Here is a 24,297-nt window from a genome sequence, read left to right as displayed (position 1 = left end):
ATACATCTCTCTGGTCCCCCAATGTGGTTTCTGTGCATCAGTTCTTGAGGTGGCAAATAGTCGACAAGTGGAGACTAAAGAGATCAACCTATAGCGCCCTCTACCCCCCCCATAGACAGGCAACCAGGGCCATCCTGGTGGACTCCCATTCAGTTACTTCCCCACCCCTGGCTTTTAGAACCTGCTCAGTAGGTCATGCTTGTAAAACTGCTTTAAATAAGTCTTGCTAAAGCAAATAGTATCAGATAGCGGAAATTCGGGCTCCAGGTCCTCTCCTCCCTCCTTCCCCAGCCCACTCCCACCGGCAGAATGTCCACAGCCACAGCTGTGCTTTGGGAAACAGAAGCCCACCCTTGATCTTCTGGGGCCACTGCCTCTCACTCGCTGTCCGTCTGTCAGTGTCCGAGGAACAAAAACTCCTGCATGTCTGCTCAGGCTGCCTAACACCTGCCACATCCCTCCCACCCCCACAAAAACAAGTGCCAAGATTCGACCCCTTGGAGTAGAGCTGAGAGAACTCTGGGCTCAGGACGTGGCTTTCCGATGGGTCCCAGAGTAGGCGTAGGAGATGGGGTGACGGGTCCCCGGTCTGACGGTGAAGGTGTTGATGGCGCCTCCATAGTGAGGGGTGCTGTGGGGAGACCTGGCAGCAGGAAAGAAGTGAGGTTAATACCTGCAGCTGCTTAACAACAGCCCTCCCGTCTCCCCCAGGGCACAACAGAAAAAGAGATGGCTCAGCACTACGGGGATCTGCCCCACCAGCCCAGCGTATCAGCCCCAGGGGGGATGCTCCTCCACAAGAACTGACTCACCACTGCAGGGCTCCCCTCCCGCCTGGGCCCTGCTGGCCAATATACAGGCCTAACACCCAATATACAGGCCTAGCACCCAATATACAGGCCTAGCACCCAATATACAGGCCTAACACCCAATATACAGCCTAACACCCAATATACAGGCCTAGCACCCAATATACAGCCTAACACCCAATATACAGCCTAACACCCAATATACAGCCTAACCCCCTAGCCTGGGTCTGGATTCTTCTCTGTGGCTGGGAAATCCCAGCACCCAAGGATCACTAGATCCCTGCCACCTCACATTTAGCCTGACGCCCTGAGACGGGGCAGAGAGACAAGGGCTTGCTGGTGGAAAAGGCGAGTGTGGCGAGGAGAAGGGCGAGGGAACCTCCGGCTTTTCCTCAGCCTGCCAGCTACCAAGGCGGGAATCTTCTGACTGGTGACCACGGCCGGGTCAGCCCCTCTGTGGTCCCCGCGCAGGGCCTCCCCCTCCCCCGGCTGCACACCGCCGCGGCCCCGCTCACCTGCCATTGGAGGGGCCGAAAGCGTAGTCGCCGCCGCCTGACGCCTTGTACTTGGCCTCTCCTCGGGCGGCGCCCTCCAGGGATTGCCTGCGCGCGTGCAGGCCGCCGGGGGGCGCTCGGCCCGCCGAGTTGACGCGCCGCATCTCGGGGCCCCCCGGCGAGACGAAGGGCCCTCCGGGCTGCGGCCCGAAGCAGTTGGGGGTGCTCATGCTGCGGCCCGTGCCGCCGGGGGGCAGCCCGGGGCTGCGGTGTGGCTCCCCGACGTACAGCCGCTTCTTGATGAGCGAGCGACCCCCGCCCGAGAAGCGATCCAGGCCTCCGGCCCGGCCGTAGAACGCACCCCCTGAAAAACGGGGGTAGCTGCGGGCCGCTGAGGCCGCGGGGCTCGCGTCCAGCGGCTGCCGCAAGTTGGAGAAGTTGTTCCGCGGAGGGGAGCTCCGGCGGCTCAGATACTGGAGGGCCGGGGCCGGGGGCTCGGGGTCACTGCTGAACTCTGGGGGCGGTGGGATGACCTCAAAGCTGAACTCCTGATCCTCGCCGTCCTCCTCCCTCTTGTAGGAAGGAGAAGGAGGGGACGAGAAGGACTTGGGCAGCGGGCGGCCCTGCGGGAGGCTGGAGGGTCTTTCCCAGGCCGCAGAGGCCTGGGCCGGGGCCTTTGGCCAGTTATGTGGGTGTCTGGGCTCTGGGTCTCTTGGAGGCTGAGGTTTCCATTGACTGGCTCCTGGGGGCTGGGCTGACAAGGCCAGCTGGGGGTCCTTCTCAGCCTCCTTAGGTACCTTGGGGACCACAGTGAAGGAGTTGGGCCGGCCTTCCTTGTAGAAGATGCTGTCAGAAGCTGCCTCTGGCTGGCGGCTGTGGCCACGGAGACTCCCTGGCAGGGAGGATGGGCCCAGGGCAGCCCCTCCAGACCTCCCTTTCTGTGCCCTCTGTCTGGCTGCGAGGAGCAGGGCCATCGGGGAGCCCCGTTCTACCACCTCCCCCGTCACCGGATGCCTGAGGAGTTCGTCAGAAGGCTGGGCTGAGGCTGAGGGTTTGGCTGGCAGCCCCTGGGGGTCCTTCACCTCCATGGGCTCCCCTACCCAAGCAGCGTCTCCTCTGGCCACAGTGGGCATAACCACAGCAACTTCTCGGCTGGGGCTGTTCTGGCTGCGATGGGTCTTGTAGAGAAATGTCCCCTCTTCTCGGCCAGGGGATATCTTGGGGGGGAGGGCTGGAGATGAGACAGCAGGTGTGGGAGAATTTCTGTCCTCTGAGGGGCGCCCTTCTGCCTCTGGCAGGGAGGGCACTGCAAGTTCTTGAGGTTCTGGTTTCTCCCATGGCCTAGTTCCCACTAGGCTCTTTCCTGTTGTCAGTTGGGACGGTGTGGTGGGCAGCATTGTGGCAGTGGGCGATACAGCAGGTGCAGGCATGGCCTTAGGTGCCATGGCTGGCCTAGGGGTGACCTTGGGTGATGTGGCTGATTCATTCAAGGCTTTGGTTGGTATGGACGGCCCAGCTGTCACCTTGGGTGGTGTAGCTGGTCCAGTTACGGACTTGGGTGGTGTGACTGGCCCAGGTGTGGCCTTGGACTGGAGTGGTGTGGTTGTATGAGGAAAAGTGGCTAGAGGTGGAGGATCCTTGGTCACAGAGTTTGAGAATTTGCCATTGTCAGTCTTGGTCACAGGGCTGGATAACTTGTCATTATCAGCCTTGGTCACAGGGTCGGAGAATTTGCCATTGTCAGCCTTGGTCACAGGGTTGGAGAACTTGTCGTTGTCAGCCTTGGTCACATGGTTGGAGAACTTGTCGTTGTCAGCCTTGGTCACAGGGTTGGAGAACTTGCCATTGTCAGTCTTGTTTACAAAGACTCTATCCCCCTCAGACCGAGGTTTGGGAGGTAGAGACCCTATGCTGGGCTTGGTTTCCTTCTCTGCTGATGAGGAGAACCGGGCCTCCAGCTTATTCCGGATCTGCCGGACACTTGGAGTTGGGGAGTCTTGAGGGATATAGTCCACAGGGGGAAGGGTCAAGCTTGTTGTGGCCTCCCTCTCTGGTAGGTTGCAGGGACTCTTCTCAGGAACCCTTGGGGGAGTCTCCTCCTCTGGCAGGCTTGGGGGCGCCTTCTTTTCTGGTGGACTGGGGTCCTTCTTGTCCTCTTTTTCCTGAGATGCCACCGTTGGGCCTGGCCGGTGATTGACGAATCGGTCCTCTCTCCTAGAGCCACAGAGGTAGGCTGCCAGCTCGCTCCGCAGCTTTGCCATCTGGCTGGGGTCCCACAAATCCACAGGCGCTGAAGAACCCGTATCCTCTGGACTAGGGGGATCGGGTTTGGGCTGGGGCTTAGGAGCAGGAGAGCTGGGTTTGGGTTTTTTGGTAAGCATAGCAGGTGGAGGGATTACCTTCTCCGCAGAAGGCAAAGGAGGGGCAGCCGGGGGAAGGGGAGGTGCTGGGGGAGGCAGTGGGGGTGCAGGAGGAGGCAGGGGAGGAGCTGGGGGTGGAGTGTTAGCTTGTTCCTTTGTCCAGGGCTGGGACTTGTCCAGCTGTGGACTAGCTGGCGCCACAGTCCTGGGCTCCCGGGGGCCGTGTGACTCAGGGGCCTTGTCCTGGTAGACCTGCGATGCAGGACGGATGTGGAAGCTAGGGGGCAATGGAAGTCGGCTGGGGCCCTTCTTGGTGGCCCCTTCTTCCTCTGAAGGAACCTCTTGTGTTTCCTGAACTGGGATGGATGAAGACCTGACAGGGGTTGGGGGAGGCACCTTGAAGGAACGGGGGAAGGTGAGGTGGGGTTCTGGCTTAGGTCCCAGGGGGCTCCCCTTTGGCTCAGCAGGGCTCCTGGGGGGGCTGGTCCCAGAGGCTTCTGGCTGCCTGCCATTCAGTGCTACCTCTGATTTCCACTTGGTAACACCCCCAGGGGGAAAGAGGTGAGTCCCCATTGTGTGAGGAGACACTGGAACTGGGGGTGCTGGAGCTGGTAAAGGGGGTGGGGGTGGGGCTAGAATGGTCAAGGGTGGGGCAGGGGGAATGAAGTCAGGAGGGGTGGGAGTGGTTGGGGAGGAGGGAAGAGCAGATGGGGGGGATAAAGCCCCCAACATTGGGGGTGGAGGTGGGGCCGTGTTAGGTGGTGGTGGGGGTTCCAGTAGCAGGGGAGGTGGCGGAGGAGCTGTAGAGGGTGGAGGTGGTGGTGGGGACTCCTCTCGGGACTGTGAAATATCTGAGGGTGGCCCTGGAGCTGGGCCTGGAGGAGGTGGGGGGATGAGTAGGTCCTGGCCATAGTGCCCAGGCCTTAGGTCACCCACAGAACTGTACAGCCGGAGGTTGCCGTTGACTAGCGAGCCAGTACCTGGAAGAAGGGAGAAGCAAAGATGAGGACCGCAATGAGGCTGACCAGCCTTGCTGAGCTCCGTGTTCCCAGAGCAAAGATGGGGAGCGTGGGTGGGGTAGGGGGCAGCCAAGAGAATAACTGGCTGGTTTCCTGCCTTTACTCCCCAACGCCAAGTGAGGGAGTAGGAATGTCTCCAGTCTCCCAAGCTGTCCTGGGCTCTGCTTCTTTCTAGGGAGGCGCTCCAGCCTGCCTGACATAGCCTGGAGCCTGTACTGAATATTCCCCAGTCTCTCCCACGAGGCACACCGCCCTTCTCTCTCCGCCCAGTTCTGTACCTGGACACCCATCCCTCTGGCTACAAGCTGGCTCAGTCATTGGGAGCCCCTGGCAGGAGATCAGAGGCGGGTCACAGGGTGGCAGGGACTGTGCTCCTGTCCCTTAGCACTTCTCCCCACAGCTCAGGGACATTAGCAGCCTCCACTATAGCTCCTGGGACATCACTGTCCATTTTGGTCCTCTAACCCTGCTCACCCCCCTGTATGTCATCCCTGTACTATACTCTTTTCCATCATCTCTGAGTGCGCCATCTGTCCCTCACACAGACTTTGACTGGTACAAAGTCAGAAAAGCAGGGTCCAAATCCCAGCTCTGCCACTCACCAGATGTGTGCCCTGAGACACACTAATGAACCTTGCTGGGCCTCAGTTTTATCTTCTAGAAAGTGGGTATAAATAGTGTCAGTACTGGGGCCTCCCTGGTGGCACACGTGTTAAAGACAGCGCTATCAAGATATCGCCAGTCACTGCAGCATGAGTTCGATACCCAGCCGGCCAGGGAGCAACCCACATGGCACAGCAGACCTCTCCTGCCTCGCCCGCTGCTCCCCTCAGCAGTGTATTTCAGTAGATCTGCCAGTTCTGCTTCTCACTCTGTCTCTAGTGAATCCTCTCACCCCCTGCAGCTCTGGCTTACACCTCAGTTCTTGTATGCATAAATAAATAAATCTTTTTTTTTTAAAAATAGTGTCAGTGCTGATCTCATAAAACTATTGTGAGGATTAAAGAATTCCTGCAAACCCATGCAAAGGGCTCTCACAGTGTCAGGCCTGCAGTAGCAGCACTGATGAATAGAACCTTTTAACTTCTACCCCTAGTGCTGAACTCTTTAGCCTGTGTAAGTGGGAAAGAGATAGGAACTCAGGGATGAGGGGCAGGGAACTAGGGACCTTCTCAGGAAATCTGGAAGGGGCAGTTTACACGAGTAACTCCTGCTTTCTAAAGACCCAGACTACCAAGAACCCAGCTTTCCTCCTCAGAGGACTTCTGGAATAGATACAGAATGTGCATGGAGTAAAAGTGTGTGCAGGTGATCTGGAAAGCCTGGGTGCTGGAGAGCAACCTGAGCCTGGGCTCACAACTGAGCAACCTGGCCTGGGCTCATATCCCTCCTTTCTTGGGCCAAGCCCCCCCAGCCCCTTCCCTAGAGTCTGCAGACAGCTAGAGGCCTGGGTATGGCTCTCTTAGGAGCTCAGTTCCCACCACAGAACCTAACAAATCTGAGGAAGGTGCAGCTCTGCAGGGCTCCACCTGGCTGCCCGACCTCCAAAGAAAGACCTGAGAGAGAAGGAGGGGGGAAACCAACATATACTGAGCACCCAAGTGTTTGGAACAGGCCTACAGCAGTAAAAAATAAAACAAAAATAGTCAAAACCCTGGCCCTCCTGGAGCTATGTTTTAATGAGACAATGAATGTAATACATTAGTAACTTTTTACCACATCGGATGATGAGTAATAGGGGGAGAAAAAACAGAAGAGGGGTGGTAGAAGCTGTTTGAAAGCGGAGATCAGAAAGGACTCACTGAGAAGGTGACACTGGAGCAGAAAGGGAACAAGGACGGAAAGCTGTTCACTTATCCAGGAGAAGGACGTGCCAGGCAGAGAGAACTGCAGTGCAAAGATACAGAGGTGGAAACTTGTCTGGGTATAGAAGGGCAAAGAGACCGGGATGCCTGGAGCAGTGTCACATGGGAAGGGAAGCAGGAGAGGAGGCCAGATTCTGACAGTCTTTGCAAGAACCTCTGTGTGTGACACGGAAGTCATTGGTGGGTTTTGAGCAGAGGTGTGATAAGAAGTGACTTCTGTCTCATCCCATACTTCATTTACTCCTCAGGATCTAGAATCGCACACCAAATGTTTATTTGAAGATGCAAAGGTGCAAGGGTAAAGTGACTTGCCTAAGGGAACAAAATTAATATGTAGAGGAGCTGGGATTCAAAGCTAAGTCTGTCTGACTCTAGGGTTCTTTCAGGGTGCCTTGGTCCTTTCCCCCTCACTCCCCCTCATTGTAAGTGGGCCTTCACCATCTTGCTCCCCTCAACTCCTACCCTCTGTCAGTAACCTGGATGCCTGGGGACTCAACTTTATTACCAGCTGGGGAGCTAGGCTAGAGGCTTGGACCCAAGGAGTCAAGAAAGATGGACAGGGGCTTCCCCTGGTGGCGCAGCGGTTGAGCGCTGGGCTGTGAAGCTGCCGGTTAGATTCCCTGCCACCAGCGAGGGTCCCACATGGTGCGCAGACCTCTCCTGCCGTGCCCACTGCTCCCCTCAGCAGTGTATTTCGTCAGTCTGCCTGTTCTGTTCCCTGCTCTGGCTCTGGTGAATTCTCTCACCCTCCCGCGCTTCTGACTGTACCCAGTGCTTGTTTAAATAAATAAATAAATAAATCTTTAAAAAAAAAAAAAAGAAAGAAAGAAAGAAAGATGGACAGGCCTCAAGCCCAGGGTCCACTTACCTGTTACCTCTTTGTCTGCAAATTCTTCTGGGACAGAGGGGGTGGGCACAGCCAGCCCGTGGTTTTCCTGGGCATTCTGAAAGGGAGAAAGACATCAGGGAACAAGGAAAGATGGACAGCTCATTCTTGAATCGCTGCTCCTTAAGGCCATTTTGCTGCTGGAAGAGCTGAGTGACTGCAATGCTGCACAGCCAGTGGGGGGACACTAACGTGTGAGAGGGTGAATTTTATGGAGCAGCGGAGTCTTGTTAGTTGCAGTAGTTATGGTCTGTAAAGTGGCTGCGACACTGAATGAGCAAATAATCGGCGCCCCCAGGGAATTTCAGGATGCGGTTCCTGTGGACCTTGGTCACAGCATTTGCCTCAACCAATTGATACATAATTTTGTCTTCTGTGTGTTCTGTTTAAAGACACCTTATTTCTTACTCGTTAACAATGAACTCCCCCAGCAGCTATCACTCATGCCCAAAGAGGCTGATCTAACGCATATTTTCTCCAGAAGGCACATCACAGCCTTCCCAAGCAGATCGTTAAATAGCACTTCAGCTGTCCACTTGGGGCCCATTTCAACAGTGAAATCATCAACAAAAGCCAAGAGACATGAAATATGTGGCACTGGAAGGACCCATTTACCAGACATGAGCTAAAGTGAGGAGGCAGAGGGCCGCCTGGTCCGAGCAGCCAGGAAGAGTGTGTCAGGGGCCTGCTTCTCCAGCCCTTTGCCGGGTACTGATTTGGGTGTTCTAAATGCTAGTGAGTAGGCAAATCAACCAATACAGAATCCGAAAATAAGGAGAATCAGCTGTCTCTGAGTTAAATCTGTTAAAAAGAACAAAACAGGGGCCTCCCTGGTGGCGCGAGGGGTTAAGACACAACCTATGAAGCTATCTGTAGCCACTGCAGCATGAATTCAGTCCCCAGCCAGGGAAGAGTCCCACAGGCGTGGCAGACTTCTCCTGTCACGCCCGCTGCTCTCCTCAGCAGTGTATTTCAGTCAGTCTGTTCTGTTCCCTACTCTGTCTCTGGTGAATCCTCTCACCCCCAGCACCTCTGGCCTGTACCCCAGTTCTTGTATGCATAAATAAATTTTAAAAAATAAAAATAAATCTTTTTTTTTTAAAGATTTATTTATTTATACAAGAACCGGGGTACAGGCCAGATGCGCAGGAGGGTGAGAGGATTCACCAGAGCCAGAGCGGGGAACAGAACAGGCAGACTGACTGCTGAGGGGAGCAGCGGGCATGACAGAAGTCTGCTGCGCCATGTGGGAACCTCACCGGCCGGCCGGGATCGAACCAGCGCTGCAGAGGCTGCAGACACCTTCACAGCACTGCACTCAACCGCCTGTGCCACCAGGGAGGCGCCCAAAAATAAATCTTAAAAAAAAAAATCTTTTAAAAAAAAAAGAACAAAACAAGAATGAACAAAAATCTGTCCCGACCCCCATGGACGCCTGCAAGTGAAAAGACAAACCCTTTGGCCTGGTCTTTTGCTCACTCAGTTTTGTTTAGGCATTTTGCAGAAAAATAAATAAAAAGTGGTGAACTAGAATACTCACAACGCTGCAGACAACACTGTGATCGCTGGCTAAACAGACAATAATATGTTTGCACCACTGCGACTTTGTACATACTATTTTGCATTCTTTATTTCTTTTCAGAAATGCATTTCCATATGTTAACAAAGCCTACACACCTACACAAATGCACCTTCCAGGAGCATTTGATGGTCACTTCCCAGGTCCTCAATCAGCTGGCCTCGCACTTCCCAGTCAGTTTTTATTTCCCACTTAGCTGTTAGCCCCACCGCACATTCTGGCTTCCAGCCCACACTTATCATTCATGTTCATCCCGGAAGCTGGGTATTGCTCACGTTACTTGCCTCTTCCCGTCCATTACCAATCATTTCTAACAATGGAACCCTTCGTTCTGTGCGCTAAACACACTATCTCGGTCACAGCACTTTATGAAGAAGACGCTATACCCATTTGCTTGCTGAGGACAGTGAGGCTCTGAAGTTCATGGCCTGAAGTTCATGTTGTCTGAAGTTCATGGCCAAACCCTCCCACAGGCCTACCAAACCCTCCCACAGGCCTACCAAACCCTCCCACAGGTCTACCAAACCCTCCCACAGGTCTTTGGCTCTAAAACCTCTCATCTTCAATGATTTTCAGAGTCCTTCTGGGGGATGGTATGGAGCAGGGGCTAAAAGCACTGGCCTTGGGATCAGTCTGTCTGGATTTGAATTCCATCTCTGCCACTTACCAGCCGTGTGACTGGGTGACTTCCTTAAACTCTCAAGAGTCTCAGTTTCCCCGTCTGTGAAATGGTGATTAAAAATAGAATCCACTCAACTCTAGGGAGGTTGGGAAGATTAAACGATGCATGTAGTAAAAGCGCAGTAAATGTCAGCTGTTGTCATTACCAGGAGGTCACCCCTCATGTGCCCCAGCCCACACTGGCCTACTGCTGCTCAGGACAACTGCGGCCAAGCCCCACAAAAGGCCACACTCATTTGCTCTCTAGCTGGCCCCCCTCATTCCTCCACTGTAGTCTGGTTGCCATTGGGAGCCCAGAGACCAGATCTGATGAGAATACCCCAAATGGGCCACACAGTAAGCCAAGTTGTTACTGATGGATGGGGGTGCTAACTCTCTCAGCTTAATAGGCTGTGACACAAGTCAGGATTCATTGTAGATGTTTCTGCGAGATCCACAGACCCTGGGCCACCAAGGGCCAGCTTAGGATTACTTCCGTCATTTGCGGGCAACAAATAACTCATCATCTTGCTTTTAAAGAATTCTAAAGCTGCACAGACCTTGAGCCATTATCTTTTTTTGCTTCTTAGCCTTTTCTTCTGCCTCTACTTGGTTGACTGACATGGCCAACACCCCTTGTTCTTTACATCTCCTGACCCTGGGATTCTGAATCAGAGATTAAGACAGGTGTGTGTTCTAAGACATTATGAGATGAAGCATGCACACACACGCACACACACTCACACCACTGATGGGCTAATATCCTCCGTCCAGTATGCATAATCTGATTTTGGTGAGACAGAGTCCAGGCCTTCAGAAGCCAGGGATGGGGCCTCTGATTACTCCTTTGAATATAAGTGGATCACAGAAAGTCTTGGGGACTGAACATCGAGTCTTGAATTCTATTCTGAATTTTGCCAGGGGTGGTGATGGTGATGTCAAACAGTCACTGCTGCACCTACCGCATGCCAGCACTGGACCTTAACAGGGCCAGGTGCAAACCTAGGTCTCCTGACTTATCTTTACTCCACACCATCAGGACCCATGTTCTTCACTGATGAAACAGAGGGAATATTTTCTACATTGCAGGGCCATAAGGAGGATCAAATGAGGTAAAATTCTTAACCCAGGAAATCACTGGGTTTTTTTTTTAAAGATTTATTATTTATTTATGCATACAAGAACTGGGGTTTAAGCCAGAGGTGCAGAAGTTGAGAGGATTCACCAGAGAGAGTGGGGAGCAGAACAAGCAGATCTACTGAAATACACTGCTGAGGGCAGCAGCAGGCAAGACAGGAGAGGTCTGCTGTGCCATGTGGGTTGCTCCCTGGCCGGCTGGGGATGGAGATGGAACTCCTGCTGCTGCAGCTGGTGATAGTTTAATAGCGCTGTCTTTAACCCCTGTGCCACCAGGGAGGCACCCAAGAAATCATTGTTAATTGAAGGATTAACTCTTCCAATCCTCTCACTCACAAAGGTGAAAAAGTAGTGAACAATCAAAGCTCAGCTGCCTGGAATCCTAGAAGTACCCCGGTCACCCTGAGTGCTCCCATATAATTATGTTTGGGAGAGGAAGATGGGCAGACTTTATGGGCGAGCAGCAACACTATCCACCCGCCCTTTGATCTTATAGCTCTGGAAATGCATCAGACAACCATGAGCATAGAATGCAAGTCTGTCTCCTGAGTGGGCCTGGAACTGAAGCTCAGGCTTTTCATCTCCCCTCCCCCACTACACCCAGTGGGGTTCCAGGACACACACCCACAACTTTACCAGGTCCAGAGCTCTGCTGGCCACCACCAAGGAGCAGATCTCAAAGTTGCTCTTTATCCCTCAGAGTCAGTCCTGAACCGAACATAGTCCACGCCCCAGCTGGCTCCGACCTTCCCACTCATGCCCACAAGGGCGCCACTCACTTCACTGGCCCCCACATTAGCGTCCATTCAGGGAAGGCAAATACAGACTCTTTTTAATCTTAGTCCTAGAAAAACAGACCTGGAAAGTGAGGCGCTCTCCTTGCTCCTCAGGGGGACCCAGCAGCTGGCATCAAGTGGCGCATATCAGTGTGCAAATGCACAGGTGTAGACAGCATCCATCTCCATGGCACTGAGTTTGCTAACCTGACTCCCCGAGCCCCAGAGAACTGAAGAAAAGCCTCCCCAGGAAGAAGGCATGGGAGTGACCTCGAAATGCCACACAAAATCCCGAACTTGGTCCTGAAACGGGAGTGGAGTGTCAGGAAAGACACTAATGGGATAATTGGCAATATCTGAATATAAAGGGTGTTTTAGATAATAGTATAATATCAATCGCCAGTCCCTGACTTTGCACAGGGAAGGTCTCTGTTCTTAGGTACCGCACCCTGAGGAACGCAGGAGCGCAGGGACAGGGCCATCTCAGCTTACTCTCAGCGGGTCAGGGGCCGAAGAAACAATACAAATATGTCAAGCAAGAGAGCAGCAAATAAAGCCAAAGTACAGACTGGTGAATCTGGGTGAAAGCACCGGGGAGTTCTTTGTGCTGTTTGTGCAACGCCTCTCGCATTAGAGTGGTTAAAAAGAGGCTATTTAATGCCACTGAGCTGTATAGTTTAAAATGGTAAGTTTTATGATATGTGTATCTTTCAGTTAAAAAAAAGTGACACAAACAAAAGACATGGACATCAAAAGAGAAGGTGTGGAGGAAGACTCAGAGTTCATCCAGCCACAGGCAGCAGCGCCTCCTCGCCAGAGCAGCCCGGTCCTCCCCGCTGCCACCTCCCTGGCACTTGTTCTGCGCTGGGATTCTTCGGGAGTTTCAACTCTTGTCTCATTTAGTTTTCACAACAACCTGATGAGATAGGTGCTGTTATTGCTACCTCCATTTCACAGATGAGGAAACTGAGGCACAGAGGTTAAGTGACTTACCCAAGCTCTCAAAGCTGGTTATAGATCACTGTCCTCAGGGCACCTAGTTACATAGGCACCCACCCACCTTGTCACTCAGTTCTGCCAGTCTCTTCCTGAGTCCCTCCCTTTCTACCACTCCCACAGCGGGCCCTCTTCAGTCCTCCCTGTCTCGTACCCAGACAGACTACTGCCTGTCTCCATACACGTCTCTGGCCTCTGCCTCACTCCTTTCTCCAAGCCTGACACCAAGATGTTCTTTCTAAAACGTATCTCAGGGGCCTCCCCGGTGGCGCAGCGGTTGAGCGCTGGGTTGTGAGGCTGCCTGCAGCCTCTGCAGCGCCGGTTCGATCCCCGGCTGCTCCCCGGCCACCAGAGGAGGGTCCCACATGGCGCGCAGACCTCTCCTGCCGCCCGCTGCTCCTCTCAGCAGTGTGCTTCGGTCCTTCTGCCTGCTCTGCTCCCCGCTCTGGCTCTGGTGAATTCTCTCACTCTCCCGCGCTTCTGACTGTACCCAGTGCTTGTATAAATAAATAAATTAAATAAATCTTTAAAAAAAAAAAAACAAAAAACGTTTTAAAAAAATAAATAAATAAAATAAAACGTATCTCAGAGGATGTTGCTTCCCTGCTCAGAGTCCTTCCATTGGTCCAGAAGATGAAGTTCAAACACCTTCAGATGTGATTCCAGAGCATTCAGAAGCTGTCCGCTCTGCAGCTTCAGAAGAGCCACCTCCTCCCACCCCCACCACAAAACCCTGGCTCCAACTTGTGCTTCTTGTCTTTTCCTCACCCCAGTGTACTGGAAACCTGACTTACTCATGAGCAAGTGACCCCCTTGTAAAAGGGGTCCTCAGAAGGGCAGAGACCCCGCTCTGCAGAGGGACTCCTTGGAGGTCTGGGAGTCGGTGAGTAGCTGGAAAAGCCACAGCGTCCTCCCCATACCTGTTGAGAATTATGCAACTGCTTGGGATTCACTCCCAAGCATAACCTCTCAAGCCTCCACAAACTTGCTCATGCCCTTAATCTGCCCTGAATGCTCTTCTTTGCTTGGTAAACTCCTAATTATCTTTTAAACCCCAGATTAAATGCCCCTCCTCCACGACGCTCTCCTTGGCAGTTTCAGCTCATGTTAATTTTACTTCTCGTGTGTTCCTTACCCTGTGTGTTGTTATAACAGCTGTCATTTATTAGATACCTACTATGTGCTAGGCACTGCTCTGAGGACTTCAAATGCAGCAACGCAGTGAGCCTTGATAGTAACACTACAATGCAGGCTATTGTTTTCATTTTATAGATAAGGAAATGGAGATACAGACACGCTGAGTCCAGTGCCCAAGGTCACACAGCTAGTACGTGGCTGGCCTCATAATGGAACCTCAGAGGCTGCCACCATAGTATTCACTCTCATACTTTCCCTCACACAGAACCAGCCTGTTACCGATGACTGTCGTTTCTGCAGCCCCCACCCACCCAGCCTACTTGTGAGTTGGGCAAGGGCTGATTCTTTGTATGTGGCTGGCACAGCCTTGCCCAATCAACAAATGTTTGTTGACTGAATAAATTCTTGGATGGATGAAATAAGAGGCAGAAGGAATACAAAACAGAGAGGGAGAAGGCCTGGGTTCTGGGGCCTGTCCACCAGCAATGATCAGAGCAAAGTCACTTCTCTCTCTGGGCCTCCTGCCTCTTCTGTGAACACTTTTCAAACATGGCTTCAACCTTGGGGTTCCTTGCCCACAAGGGCACACCTGTGCCATGTGGGTGGTGGCCTGGATGACAGGGTGTTAAAAAAGACATGTACCATTGTCTCTGGACAGTTCTAAGCTTCCAGAGATGGGGAGAGGCTAGTGGGGTAAAGAGCTGGAGGGAGGAGTTCCAGAAGCGGCAGTCTCAGGACCGCAGGGTGAGGCTAAGTGGACAGGACTGGGCTTGAGGTCACTGCTGACCTCAGACAAGGGACTGCCACTGCTGCAGGATTTGGGGAGCTGGCTGTGCCCCACCCTCAACACCACCCTACCCTTGGCAAGCGTGCCTTGGGAAAATGACAGACCCCGGTGCCCCAGGGTGCTACCTGCAGGGGTTTGGCGTGTGCCTCAAACACTCAGGTGAGTGGGTGTGTGAGCTTTTTCGAGGGTGGCAGGCCACATCAAGAGGGGGTGGGCCAAGCTGTGGGCAATGATACACACAGAGAACATGGAAATGAGCATCCGAGTGAGCATGGGAGGAAGCCTCCTGGGGCTGGCCCAAGAGTGCCTCCCTCCAAGGCCACCCTGGCAGCCAGGTCGGGCCACAGCCACTCCCCTCTGCTGCTGCTGGAGCAGCCCTTGCTCAATGCCTGGGGCAGAGTCCAATCCTGGCCCTGCCAGGCAGGGCACATGAAAATGGGCCTCAGCGCTTCCTCTTCCCCACACCCTGACCAGGCCTGGAAGCTAGATCCCTGGTCACCGCACCATGGGACACAAGCCAGCTCCCCAGCTCAGTCAAGCACTCCTTTAAAAACCATCACAGTCTAGGGCCTCCCTGGTGGCACAGGGGTTAAAGTCTCAGTGCTGTCAAGCTAGCCGCAGCCACTGCAGCATGATTTCGAGCTGACCCACATGGCGCAGCCTCTCCTGTCTCACCCACTGCTCCCCTTAGCAGTATATTTCAGTAAATCTGCCTGTTCTGCTCCCCACTCTGTCTCTGGTGAAGCCGCTCGCCCCTCCCCCCACCCCTCCGGCCTACACTCCAGTTCTTGTATGCATAAACAAATAAATCTTTACAAAAAAAAAACCAAACACCATCACAGTCTAGTATCTTGCAAGGTTACCCATTAAGAATTAGTCAGGAGGATAGGTAGGGGGCTCTATTCAAAGAATATTTGTATTTATTTTCTTCCTTATACTTGTCTATTTTTTTCCATTCTTAACAATGGATGTCTGTTTCCCTCATTAAAAAACAACAAACCACCCCATACAATAGGAATTAAAAAATACATTATTGTGACCAGGTGAAAAGAACACGAGCTATGGAGTCAAGCAGACCAGATCTGCGCTCAACTCCATTTCTATGAGTGACCGAAGGGGCCTGACAAACAGTGCCCCTGGCTCGCCTTCTGAGGCTCAGTGTTCCATCTACAAAATGGGGGCGATCCCACCTGCCTCAGATTTGTTGTGACAACGGAGGCCACCGCACACTAGAGATACTGAGAGATGCAAGAAAGGGCACGTCCCCTGGGCGCCTCCCCCGAGCCCCAATCCAGCTCAGTGACTTGCAGAGACCCTGTCCTTGGGCACGATGCTCCAGGCGCAGCCCCTGGGGTGTCTGCCGTGCTCGGGTCTGAAGAGAGTGAGTGGTTCCCCATGGTCAAGGACAGGTCACTGGGAATTTTCTGCCTCGCTTTGACTACAAACATTTCCGAGTTGAAAAGGAAGAAGGAAAGGAAGGAAGGAAGAAGGAAAGGAGGACAGCACTCACCGCTGGAGAAAGGATAAGTCTCCTCCTGGAAGTTTTAGGGGGTCAGAGTTGGCTGCTAGCCCCCAGCTGTCCCAGGAGCTCAGAAGGGCAGCAGCTCACCCCACTGATGGCTCCACCCTGCCCCCCTGGCTTGCTCATGCCCGCGACACACACATCCTCATGCCTGGGATTCCTTAGAACCTGGCCAAACCTCAAGGGTGGGACACCAGGGGCTGGGCCTATGGGCAACCCATGGTTGACCTTGGACTCAGGCCAGCTCTGAGTCTTAGCTACACATCATGGAATGCAAACCTCCTCATCGATTCCTCCTGGAAACCAGAAGAGGCACCTCAGGGTGGACCGTGAAGCTGCAGATGAGGGAGATGGCCTCAAGCTAAAGTCAGAGCTGGGCATGGTTGGGGGCACCAGTATGTTGGCATAGCAGGGGGATGGGACCCCAGAGTGACCTCTACAAGGAAACTCCCTGGACCCTGATGGATGAAGTTCAGCCAACTGTCTCCCTGGTTTTGAGGGGCAGTGTGGGGGGGTCTCCACAGATGAACGTCTCTGAAGTTGGGAGCCCAGAGCATTTTATAAGAGAGTTTGAGTGCACCTCCCAACCTCCTCCTGGCCTCCACCCTCTTCCATAGCACATACCCTCTCCTGTGGGCCAGAGAAGAAGCTCTCTTCCTCTGGACTTGCCTGCCACCCCAGAAGTTCCCTTCCACCCAGGCTTCTGGGGTATAAGACCTGGACTCCATACAGTGAGGAATCCATGGGGTCAAGAGGACACCCTCTCTTGACCATGCTCCAGGCATCAAAACCCCCAGAATTCTCCATTTAAATGACCCAGATTTCACTTCTGGGGCTTCTTTCTGTGTCAGCCCTGAGGGCAGCCTGAGTTGGGGGGCACACAACCCCTGACTCCACAGTGGCCGGGAGGCAGCTGTTTGTGGGTGTGGGTGGAGATTTGGAAGTTCAGGCTGAGGCCCTCACTGTGAGGGAAGGAGCAAGGAGTGGAGGAGGGGTGCCTGCAGTGGGGGCAGGGAGTCCATCTGCGCTGGCTGCAGGCCTGACGCCCACTGGCACAGGCGCTCACAGAACTCCCTCACCCCGCAACCCTTCCAGCTTACGTCAGACCCATGAATCAGTCAGAAATCAGCTATGACCACCTGCTGGCTCACCCTCAGGTGTGTCAACCCCAACCCCAGAGGGAGCTGGGCCTCAGTTTGAAGAAATCCAGCTGACTTGGGCTGCTTCTTTGACCTTCCAGGCGGCAGAGGACTTGAGGGTGGTCTGGAGCAGGCGGGGCTCCTTGTCCCAGTCCAGCCTGACACTTCCCCAGGCACAGCCAGGCCCATCTGACTCAGAGGGTGGGGTGACCCAGGGAGCTCTCACTGCCAGGGGCACCCCTAGAGACCTGTTCAGCCAGTTTCCCCATATTTGCCACATTGGCATTTAATTTTTAATTCCTCACATGCATTACCCTGGGGATGATTTGATTTAAACTGGGGAAGGCACAGGGAAGCCCCAAAAAGAAATATAACCTTTCCACTGACAGTTGTTCTATCACTAAGCTCTTGAAAACTAGGGACAAGGTTTGACTGAGCTCTCGGCCAGGCTTCCCCTGAGAGGTAGGAGGAAGTGGCAAGAAAGGATACTTCCCCCACTTGGCCCAGGCCCACGTGGTTTGGGAGGAGGAGGCCCAGGCTTGGGTCCTGTCCTGCCACTATTGAGCTGTGTGACCTCAGCTGTCCCTAGGTCTCCGTGTTCTCATCCTGAGGAGTGCCAAGGTTCTACCCAGTTCTGAAGCTTGACGATTCTGGTCCAGTTCTTCAGAGTTCTCAGAGCAGGAAGTGAGAGGGCTGGAACTCTGCCCTTTCTGGAAGTAGAAGCAGGACTCCAGGTGCAACCTGGCTGCACTGGGGGCTCTTGAGGGCAAGGTTTCCTTTAGGTGTCTCATAGGAGAACTTCCAGAGACCTGAGAGGCCTCTGCTGAAATTGTAAGCAAAACAGTAACAGTGTGTATGTAGCTCATGACCTTGTCATCATCTCAAAGGGGTCTAGGACCCAAAAGAGCCAACAGACCGGGTACCCAGCAGGCCCTGGTTACTTGGACAGAGGTTCAGAGAGATGGAGGTGGTTCTGCAGGCTGGTACAGGAAGGGAAGACAAAAGCTTCTAGGAAGTGGGTGGAAGGGAAAGGAGGAGGACCTTACAGAATGTGGAGCCTGGACTGGAAACTGGCTACTAGGATTCAGGTACCAACGCTGACAGTTACAAGCTGTGTGACATTAAGCAAGTCACATCCCCTGCTGTGCTTCAATTTCTTCATTATAAAATGAGAACTAACAACAGCACCTTCCACATAGGGTGCCTTTCTGGATGCTGTTGACACATCCAAGGCCCTTGGAATGGTGCCTGACACAGAGTAAGTGCTCAGTTCGTGTTGACCATGATCACTTGGCCCCACCACTGGCTGGGATTGCAAAAGTCACTCTACCTGCCTTTCCCCAGCACTAGAGGCACAGGGTGAACTGCCCTGTACAGAGGACTTTCTGCCTCTGTAAAATGAAGCTGGTGTGGGCCCCATGGAGCCCCTTCCAGTTGTTGGTTCACCATTTTAATTGGCAGGCTCTTGCTCTCCCCAGAGAGTGAGTATGAGATTGTGCTAGGGTGACGCCTCCATTTCCTGGCACTGGCTCCCAGACTTGCCTGCAAGGAGTGTTCCCCAAAAACAGTCTTGAGCTCCAGGCCTGCCCGACCAGTTAGCCAAGCCCACTCCAGGCCCTGCTTCCTTCTGGTCTTGTATTGAACCTGACATGGTTCTGCTCACACCCGGGTAGAGGGTAGATCCCAGTAGGCCCACATCAGAAACCAGAAGGGAGGAGGGCAGAACTGCTGGAAACTCAGGGCCAACCAATCAAAGCAAATGAATCTATACCACATTAACCCTTTAGATGCTGATTCAGATTTGGGCAGGGCATCTGGGGACACTCAAGAGGTAACAACTGCTTATTTCAGTATTTTAACAACAAGGTATAAATGTGCCAGCCCTGGGCCCACACCATTGTAATTCTGAGTAGATGTGCTGAGGGCAGGTGATTGGAGAGAATCTCATTCACCTTCAGCAAGAGAAAATTAAATTTAAAATTTAGTTAAAATTAAACCAAGATGATTTTATCTATATTTATGAGTGCAAGAACCCCATACCAGGCCTCCCTGGTGGCACAAGGGGTTAAACACAGCTCTGTGACGCTGTCTGCGGCCTCTGCAGCATGAGTTCCATCCCTGGCCGGCCAGGGTCAACCCACATGGCACAGCAGACCTCTCCTGTCTCACCCGCTGCTCCCCTCAGCAGTGTATTTCAATCAATCCACCTGTTCTGCTCCCCACTCTGTCTCTGTGAATCCTCTCAGCCCCTGCATCTCTGGCCTGTACCCCAGTTCTTGTATGCATAAATAAATAAAAATCTTAAAAAAAAAAACAATTCCATGCCAGTTTTATGCATCTCTAGAAAGTTAGGCTCTGACTATATCTACTTGCTTTTGGTGTTATACTTCCTATATTGGCTAGGATGTCCATAAATTGCTTTTATAGGCAGAAAGTAAATTAATTAAAATTGTATTCCTAGTGGTCCATGTGTCTGGCCCTCCACACCAAGGCCTTGGAGATGCACTACGGAGAACATAAGGCTCAGCCTCCCTCATCTAGAATCTCGGATCTTGTTAATGAGGTTGGACAAACCAAAGGCATTTGGTGATGGACAGAGGGTGGTGGTTGTGCTAGGCTGTGCTGAACAGAGCTTGCAGGTGTCAGGGACAAAGACATGACATCTAACAGGTCCCTGAAAACTCAGACAGGCAGGTACCTCATTAGTCTGGCCCAGACAAATCTTCAGGGAGGAAAGAGGATGTGGTGACCCCAGTGACAGTATCATCCCAACCAGAGGTAGGTTTGACACACAGGAGTGAACCCAGAATTTACAAGACTGACTGTTAAACTCTCAACTTGGACTGTCCAATACGGTAGCCACCAGCTACAAGTGGCGACTGAGCACTAGAAATGTCATTTGTCAGAAGTGGCATGTATGTACTCTCCGAGTATCACGCCAGATTTTGAAGATTTAGTATGAAACAAAAGAATGTCAAACATCTCTAGCATTATTACATTAATTAAATGTTGAGGTGAATTTTTTTTATTAAAGTAACATTGCATTATAACATTAGATAAGTTTCAGGTATAATAATCTTTTGAATATATTGGGTTAGGTAAAATATATTATTAAAATCAATCTTACCTATTTCTTTTTACTTTCAATGTAGCTACTAGAAAATTTTAAATTACATGAGGCTCACATTATATTTCTACTGGACAGTACTGGTGTAACTGTCCCCCAAAACTCAGGAACTCTCACCAAGGTAAAGAGAATCAGTCACAGAGCTGTTGTTTTGAATATCTCTCCCTTGTCAAAGAACAAAAGCCCAACCACAAGATCCAGAAGGAAGTTTTCAGTTTCCTGTAGTTTCAGACCCATATACAAATCTGCCCCAAGTGCCTTCTGCCAAGAGTCACTACTCTTCTTCCTTAGAGATGGTGTAGATGTCACCTCTTTCAGGAAGCCCTCTGTGACTCCACCCCTACCACTCCTCATGGTTGGATGGACTATCTCTGCTCCTGTTTACTCACTAGTCTCTTGCCTTAGAGCAGCAATGATGGTTCAATCATCTTCAGCATCTAATGCAGAGCCTGGCATGGAGCAGGCGGCTGTGAGTAATTGTGGAATACGAATCCTGCTTAGCCGAAGTGCCCACCACTTTGTTACCTCTGCATACAAGTTCCCTACCTCTGCATACAAATCCCTCTGCGTGGATTTTGACCTGAATAGTTGACATACTCACACCCCTAATCCCAGCTGTCCTGTCTTAAGACTCACATGCCTCTTAGTATCAAGAAGGAAGGGAGTAAACAGAGAGTGAAACTGATGTCCACTTGGTCCAAGGCTAGTGGAGGGCCATTCTTTTTGACATCGTAGACCCTCAGACTCTAGAGCAGAATGGTACTCACCAGTGGAAGGAAGGTCAGCAGGGGCCGTACTCTCGGCCGAGCTTTCAATGTAGCTGTTCCACACTCACTCACTGTGTTAAACCGATTGTCTCCATAGTAGATCCCATCTGGAGGAGAAAAGTCAGGGGACACCATGAGCTGGAGTTCAAAGGCCAACTGAGTTTGCTCCATCCTGCAGGTCACAGTATGGAAAACCAGGCCCTGCAGTGGGTCCTTGTTTGACACAGTCTAGTGCCTCTCACACGACAAGAGCCTGAGGAAGGGGTGTGTGTTGATGCACCAACTGAAGTAGGACTAGGAAGGACTTGGGGTGGCTTCTCGGGGTCTCCTGCAGTGTTTCTGGGGCTTTTAGTCCCCAGCAGCCATTTCTCTCCTGGTACACCCCCTGCAGGTCTTGAGTTTTCGCCCCCACAGTTCTCTCTCCTTTTGCGCCCTGAGAGCTTGGCTAAAGCCCCAGCTAAAACTTATCTCTGAGAGAAGGAGAAAAACAAGTCAGCTTCTCTCAAGTGTTTGAATTTCTAATCTGGAACAAGCAGAGCACAGGAGGCCGCCTGGTGCCCTCTCCTCCCCCCAGGCCTGTACCCTACCCTCTGTGCTTTTCTTACTCAAGATTTCCAAAGGCCCCAAACTACCAATGGTTATATGTATAATGCACCCTGAGGGCTGAGCACGAAGAGTGGGACAGCAGGACCCATATGACTGACTATGATTCCCAGCTCTGCCACTGACTGCATGGGTTGCTTATCCTTTCTGCACCTCAGTTTTCCCCTCCGTACAATGGGAGTGGTGGCGGTACCAATCTTCTAGGACGATGCCGAGGCATAAGTGTGGCCAGCACATTGTAAGTGCTCTTCAAAAACAGTCCCTCCCCTGGGGGAAGCCGAGATGAAGCGCTGCCACTTCCCTCAGTTACTGGGCCTGTGTTCCGGGCTGTTTCTCCAGTAGTGAAGAGGCTGTGAGGAGCCATTCATACTTTCTCAAGCAATCTCCCTCGTGACACTTAACACACATTGATAAGAATTTCACATCCTGTTCCAAGTTCCTGCTGTCACCTCGCAGAGGCAGGGATCCCTGTGGGCCTCCTCCTCTGTCCCTCCCAAGCAAGAAATGCTGCCATCCATTTAACATGGCAGGAGCAACTGTCTTCTCTGGAGCCAAAATACCAAATAGTCAGAAATCTACGATCTTGAACGTGGAATTCATTATGATTACTTTCCCCTTGCATGTGACTTTAGGAGAAAATTACAAGTCAAATTGTTGTAGAGCAACCCCGATACAAAACGGGGTGCCTGACTGTGGGTCCTCACCCGTGCGCTTAAAAGGACTTATCAATGTTCTACTGCAGGCACACGCGAAAGGTTAATAAAGGTTTATTTACAAGGGAAGGGGAAAGGAGGAAATGTACAGCTCTGGGAGAAAAGTGGGAGACAAAGTTTTAAATGAGTCCTACCCAATCTGCCCATCAGGAATCCCAAAATGGCGCTCTCAGAGTTGGCCGCCAGCCAGGAGCGGTGAAGCCAGGAGGCGAGCGATAGCGAGCCAGCGCCCCAAGGCCCACATGTTTGGTTTTTATATCCAACCTGGCTGCCCAACTCCACCCTCAGGTCCCAGCCACCCTCCCTTGGTGGTGATGGGATTTGTCTTTCCCAATGTCTTGATGGCTTTGGACTGGAGTGGGGGTGGGGTCCACAAAGCCTGTATGGGATTAGCTCAGAACATTTCCCCCTAACAAAATGATGTATTCAAAAGACACCAGGTTTGTCGGGGAAGTCCAGGGGTCAAAATACAGCCACGGCCCTCTGGGCTTTGAAGGTGACAAGGAGGTTCCTGAGCGCACCCTGGCAGCTGGAAACAGAGCCCCTCCTGCTTTACCAGGCAGCCAGTCAGCCAGGACAATAAAGATTCTCCACTTCTTAAAAGTGGACCCAAAGGGCAAGTTCTCTGTGTGCTCCAAGTCCCTGGAAACTCCAGTTCCCCGAGTTGCCCAGCCATGGTTGCCAGGCTGTAGCCTGAGGCTGGAGACCAAGATGCCAGGGGCAGGGCTGGAGGGGTGGAGGAGAGGGAGGAGCTCTAAGAATGCAGATTTGGTTTAATCAGAAACAACAGAAGCAGAGATAACTGGACATACCCAAGAGCTATCACTAAGACTCACCTAATTGTCTCCGGCTCTGAGAGTCTTTGGTTGACTCCAGTGTCTCCTGGGATATTCTCTACACAGTGCTGAGTGGATACCAAGGTCCTAGATCTGATGTGATATGGGCTGCGGGTGGGGTGGGGGTTGGCCCAAGGACTGAGAAGCATACTCCAAGGCAGAGACTCTGTCTAATGACTTCATTTAATCTCTGTTTCTGATGCTGGGGCCAGGAGAGCCTTAATGGCGACCATTATCGTGTGCCTAGGGACTTTAGAAATGAGCAAGCTGACGAGGAGACCACTGTCACAGTGTAATATAATAGACAAATCCTACTGAGCGATTTCAATGGACCAGGCAATATTCTAAGCATCCTATAAATTATTAACTCACTGAACTCTCAAGACAGTCCCAAGCATGGGTACAATCATTAGCCCTTTTTACAGATGAGGAAACTGATACATAGAAAGGTCAAACAACTTGCTCCAAGCCCCAAATAAGAGGTGAAGCTGGTTCTCTGTTCCAGGGTTGATCTCTGAGTCACAACAAACACTGCTCCCAAAGAATCCTAATCCTGATATCTACAGGACATGGGGGGAGGATGGGGGTATGAGGGGCAGGTATGCTATTTGCGGGCACAGGAAACTGGGTTCTAGCCAGGGTGCAGTGCTAGGGGCTGGGTGGGGGTAAGGGGTGGAGGGTGGAGGGGAGGTGAAGAAGCTTGTCTAAGGCCTTGCCTGGGCCAGGGCAGAGCCGGATACGCAGTGACTGGCTGACCCCCATGAGGCAGTTGGGCAGACACGCTAACCACCTCAGATTTCATGACTCAACCATGACTCTGAGGCACTGTTGTCTCAGTTGTTTAAAGCAGGGAAGCCCTTTCTAAGAATATAGTTGTTCTCCAGAAAACCTATGGAAGGGGAGAGGCTGGCATCAAGATGAGGCAGGGGTGGAAGACTCAGTTGGCTTGCGTCCCTGTGGGGCACCTCTGGGAAAACCAATTTCATTTCCCAGTTGTAAGAGGCATTTCTGGAAGTCAGAGAAATGTGAGGACAGAGACGGAATGTGTGGTGTGAGAAAGCCTCAGTCAGCCACTGGTGACTATA

The 24,297-nt window shown here is 52.3% G+C and overlaps 1 protein-coding gene across 1 annotated transcript in view; it reads right to left on the bottom strand.

Annotated features, from left to right (window-relative positions):
• Positions 1-525: 525 nt before the first annotated feature.
• LOC311167143 (uncharacterized protein C6orf132) overlaps positions 526-24,297 on the bottom strand; it is a gene marked incomplete at its 3' end in the record, with an annotated part of 33,881 nt that continues 10,109 nt past the window's right edge. The window contains exons 2-6 of the mRNA XM_084227974.1: positions 21,061-21,167; positions 7,416-7,491; positions 3,121-4,643; positions 1,325-2,940; positions 526-643 (exon numbers count right to left, since the gene is read on the bottom strand). Coding sequence (XP_084084100.1) covers positions 526-643; positions 1,325-2,940; positions 3,121-4,643; positions 7,416-7,491; positions 21,061-21,167 — 3,440 coding nt within the window. The remainder of the gene's footprint in view (positions 644-1,324; positions 2,941-3,120; positions 4,644-7,415; positions 7,492-21,060; positions 21,168-24,297) is intronic.

Source organism: Talpa europaea (assembly GCF_964194135.1).
Source record: "Talpa europaea genome assembly, chromosome: 2".
NCBI lineage: Eukaryota > Metazoa > Chordata > Mammalia > Eulipotyphla > Talpidae > Talpa > Talpa europaea.
This window is presented reverse-complemented; position numbering and strand designations above follow the sequence as displayed.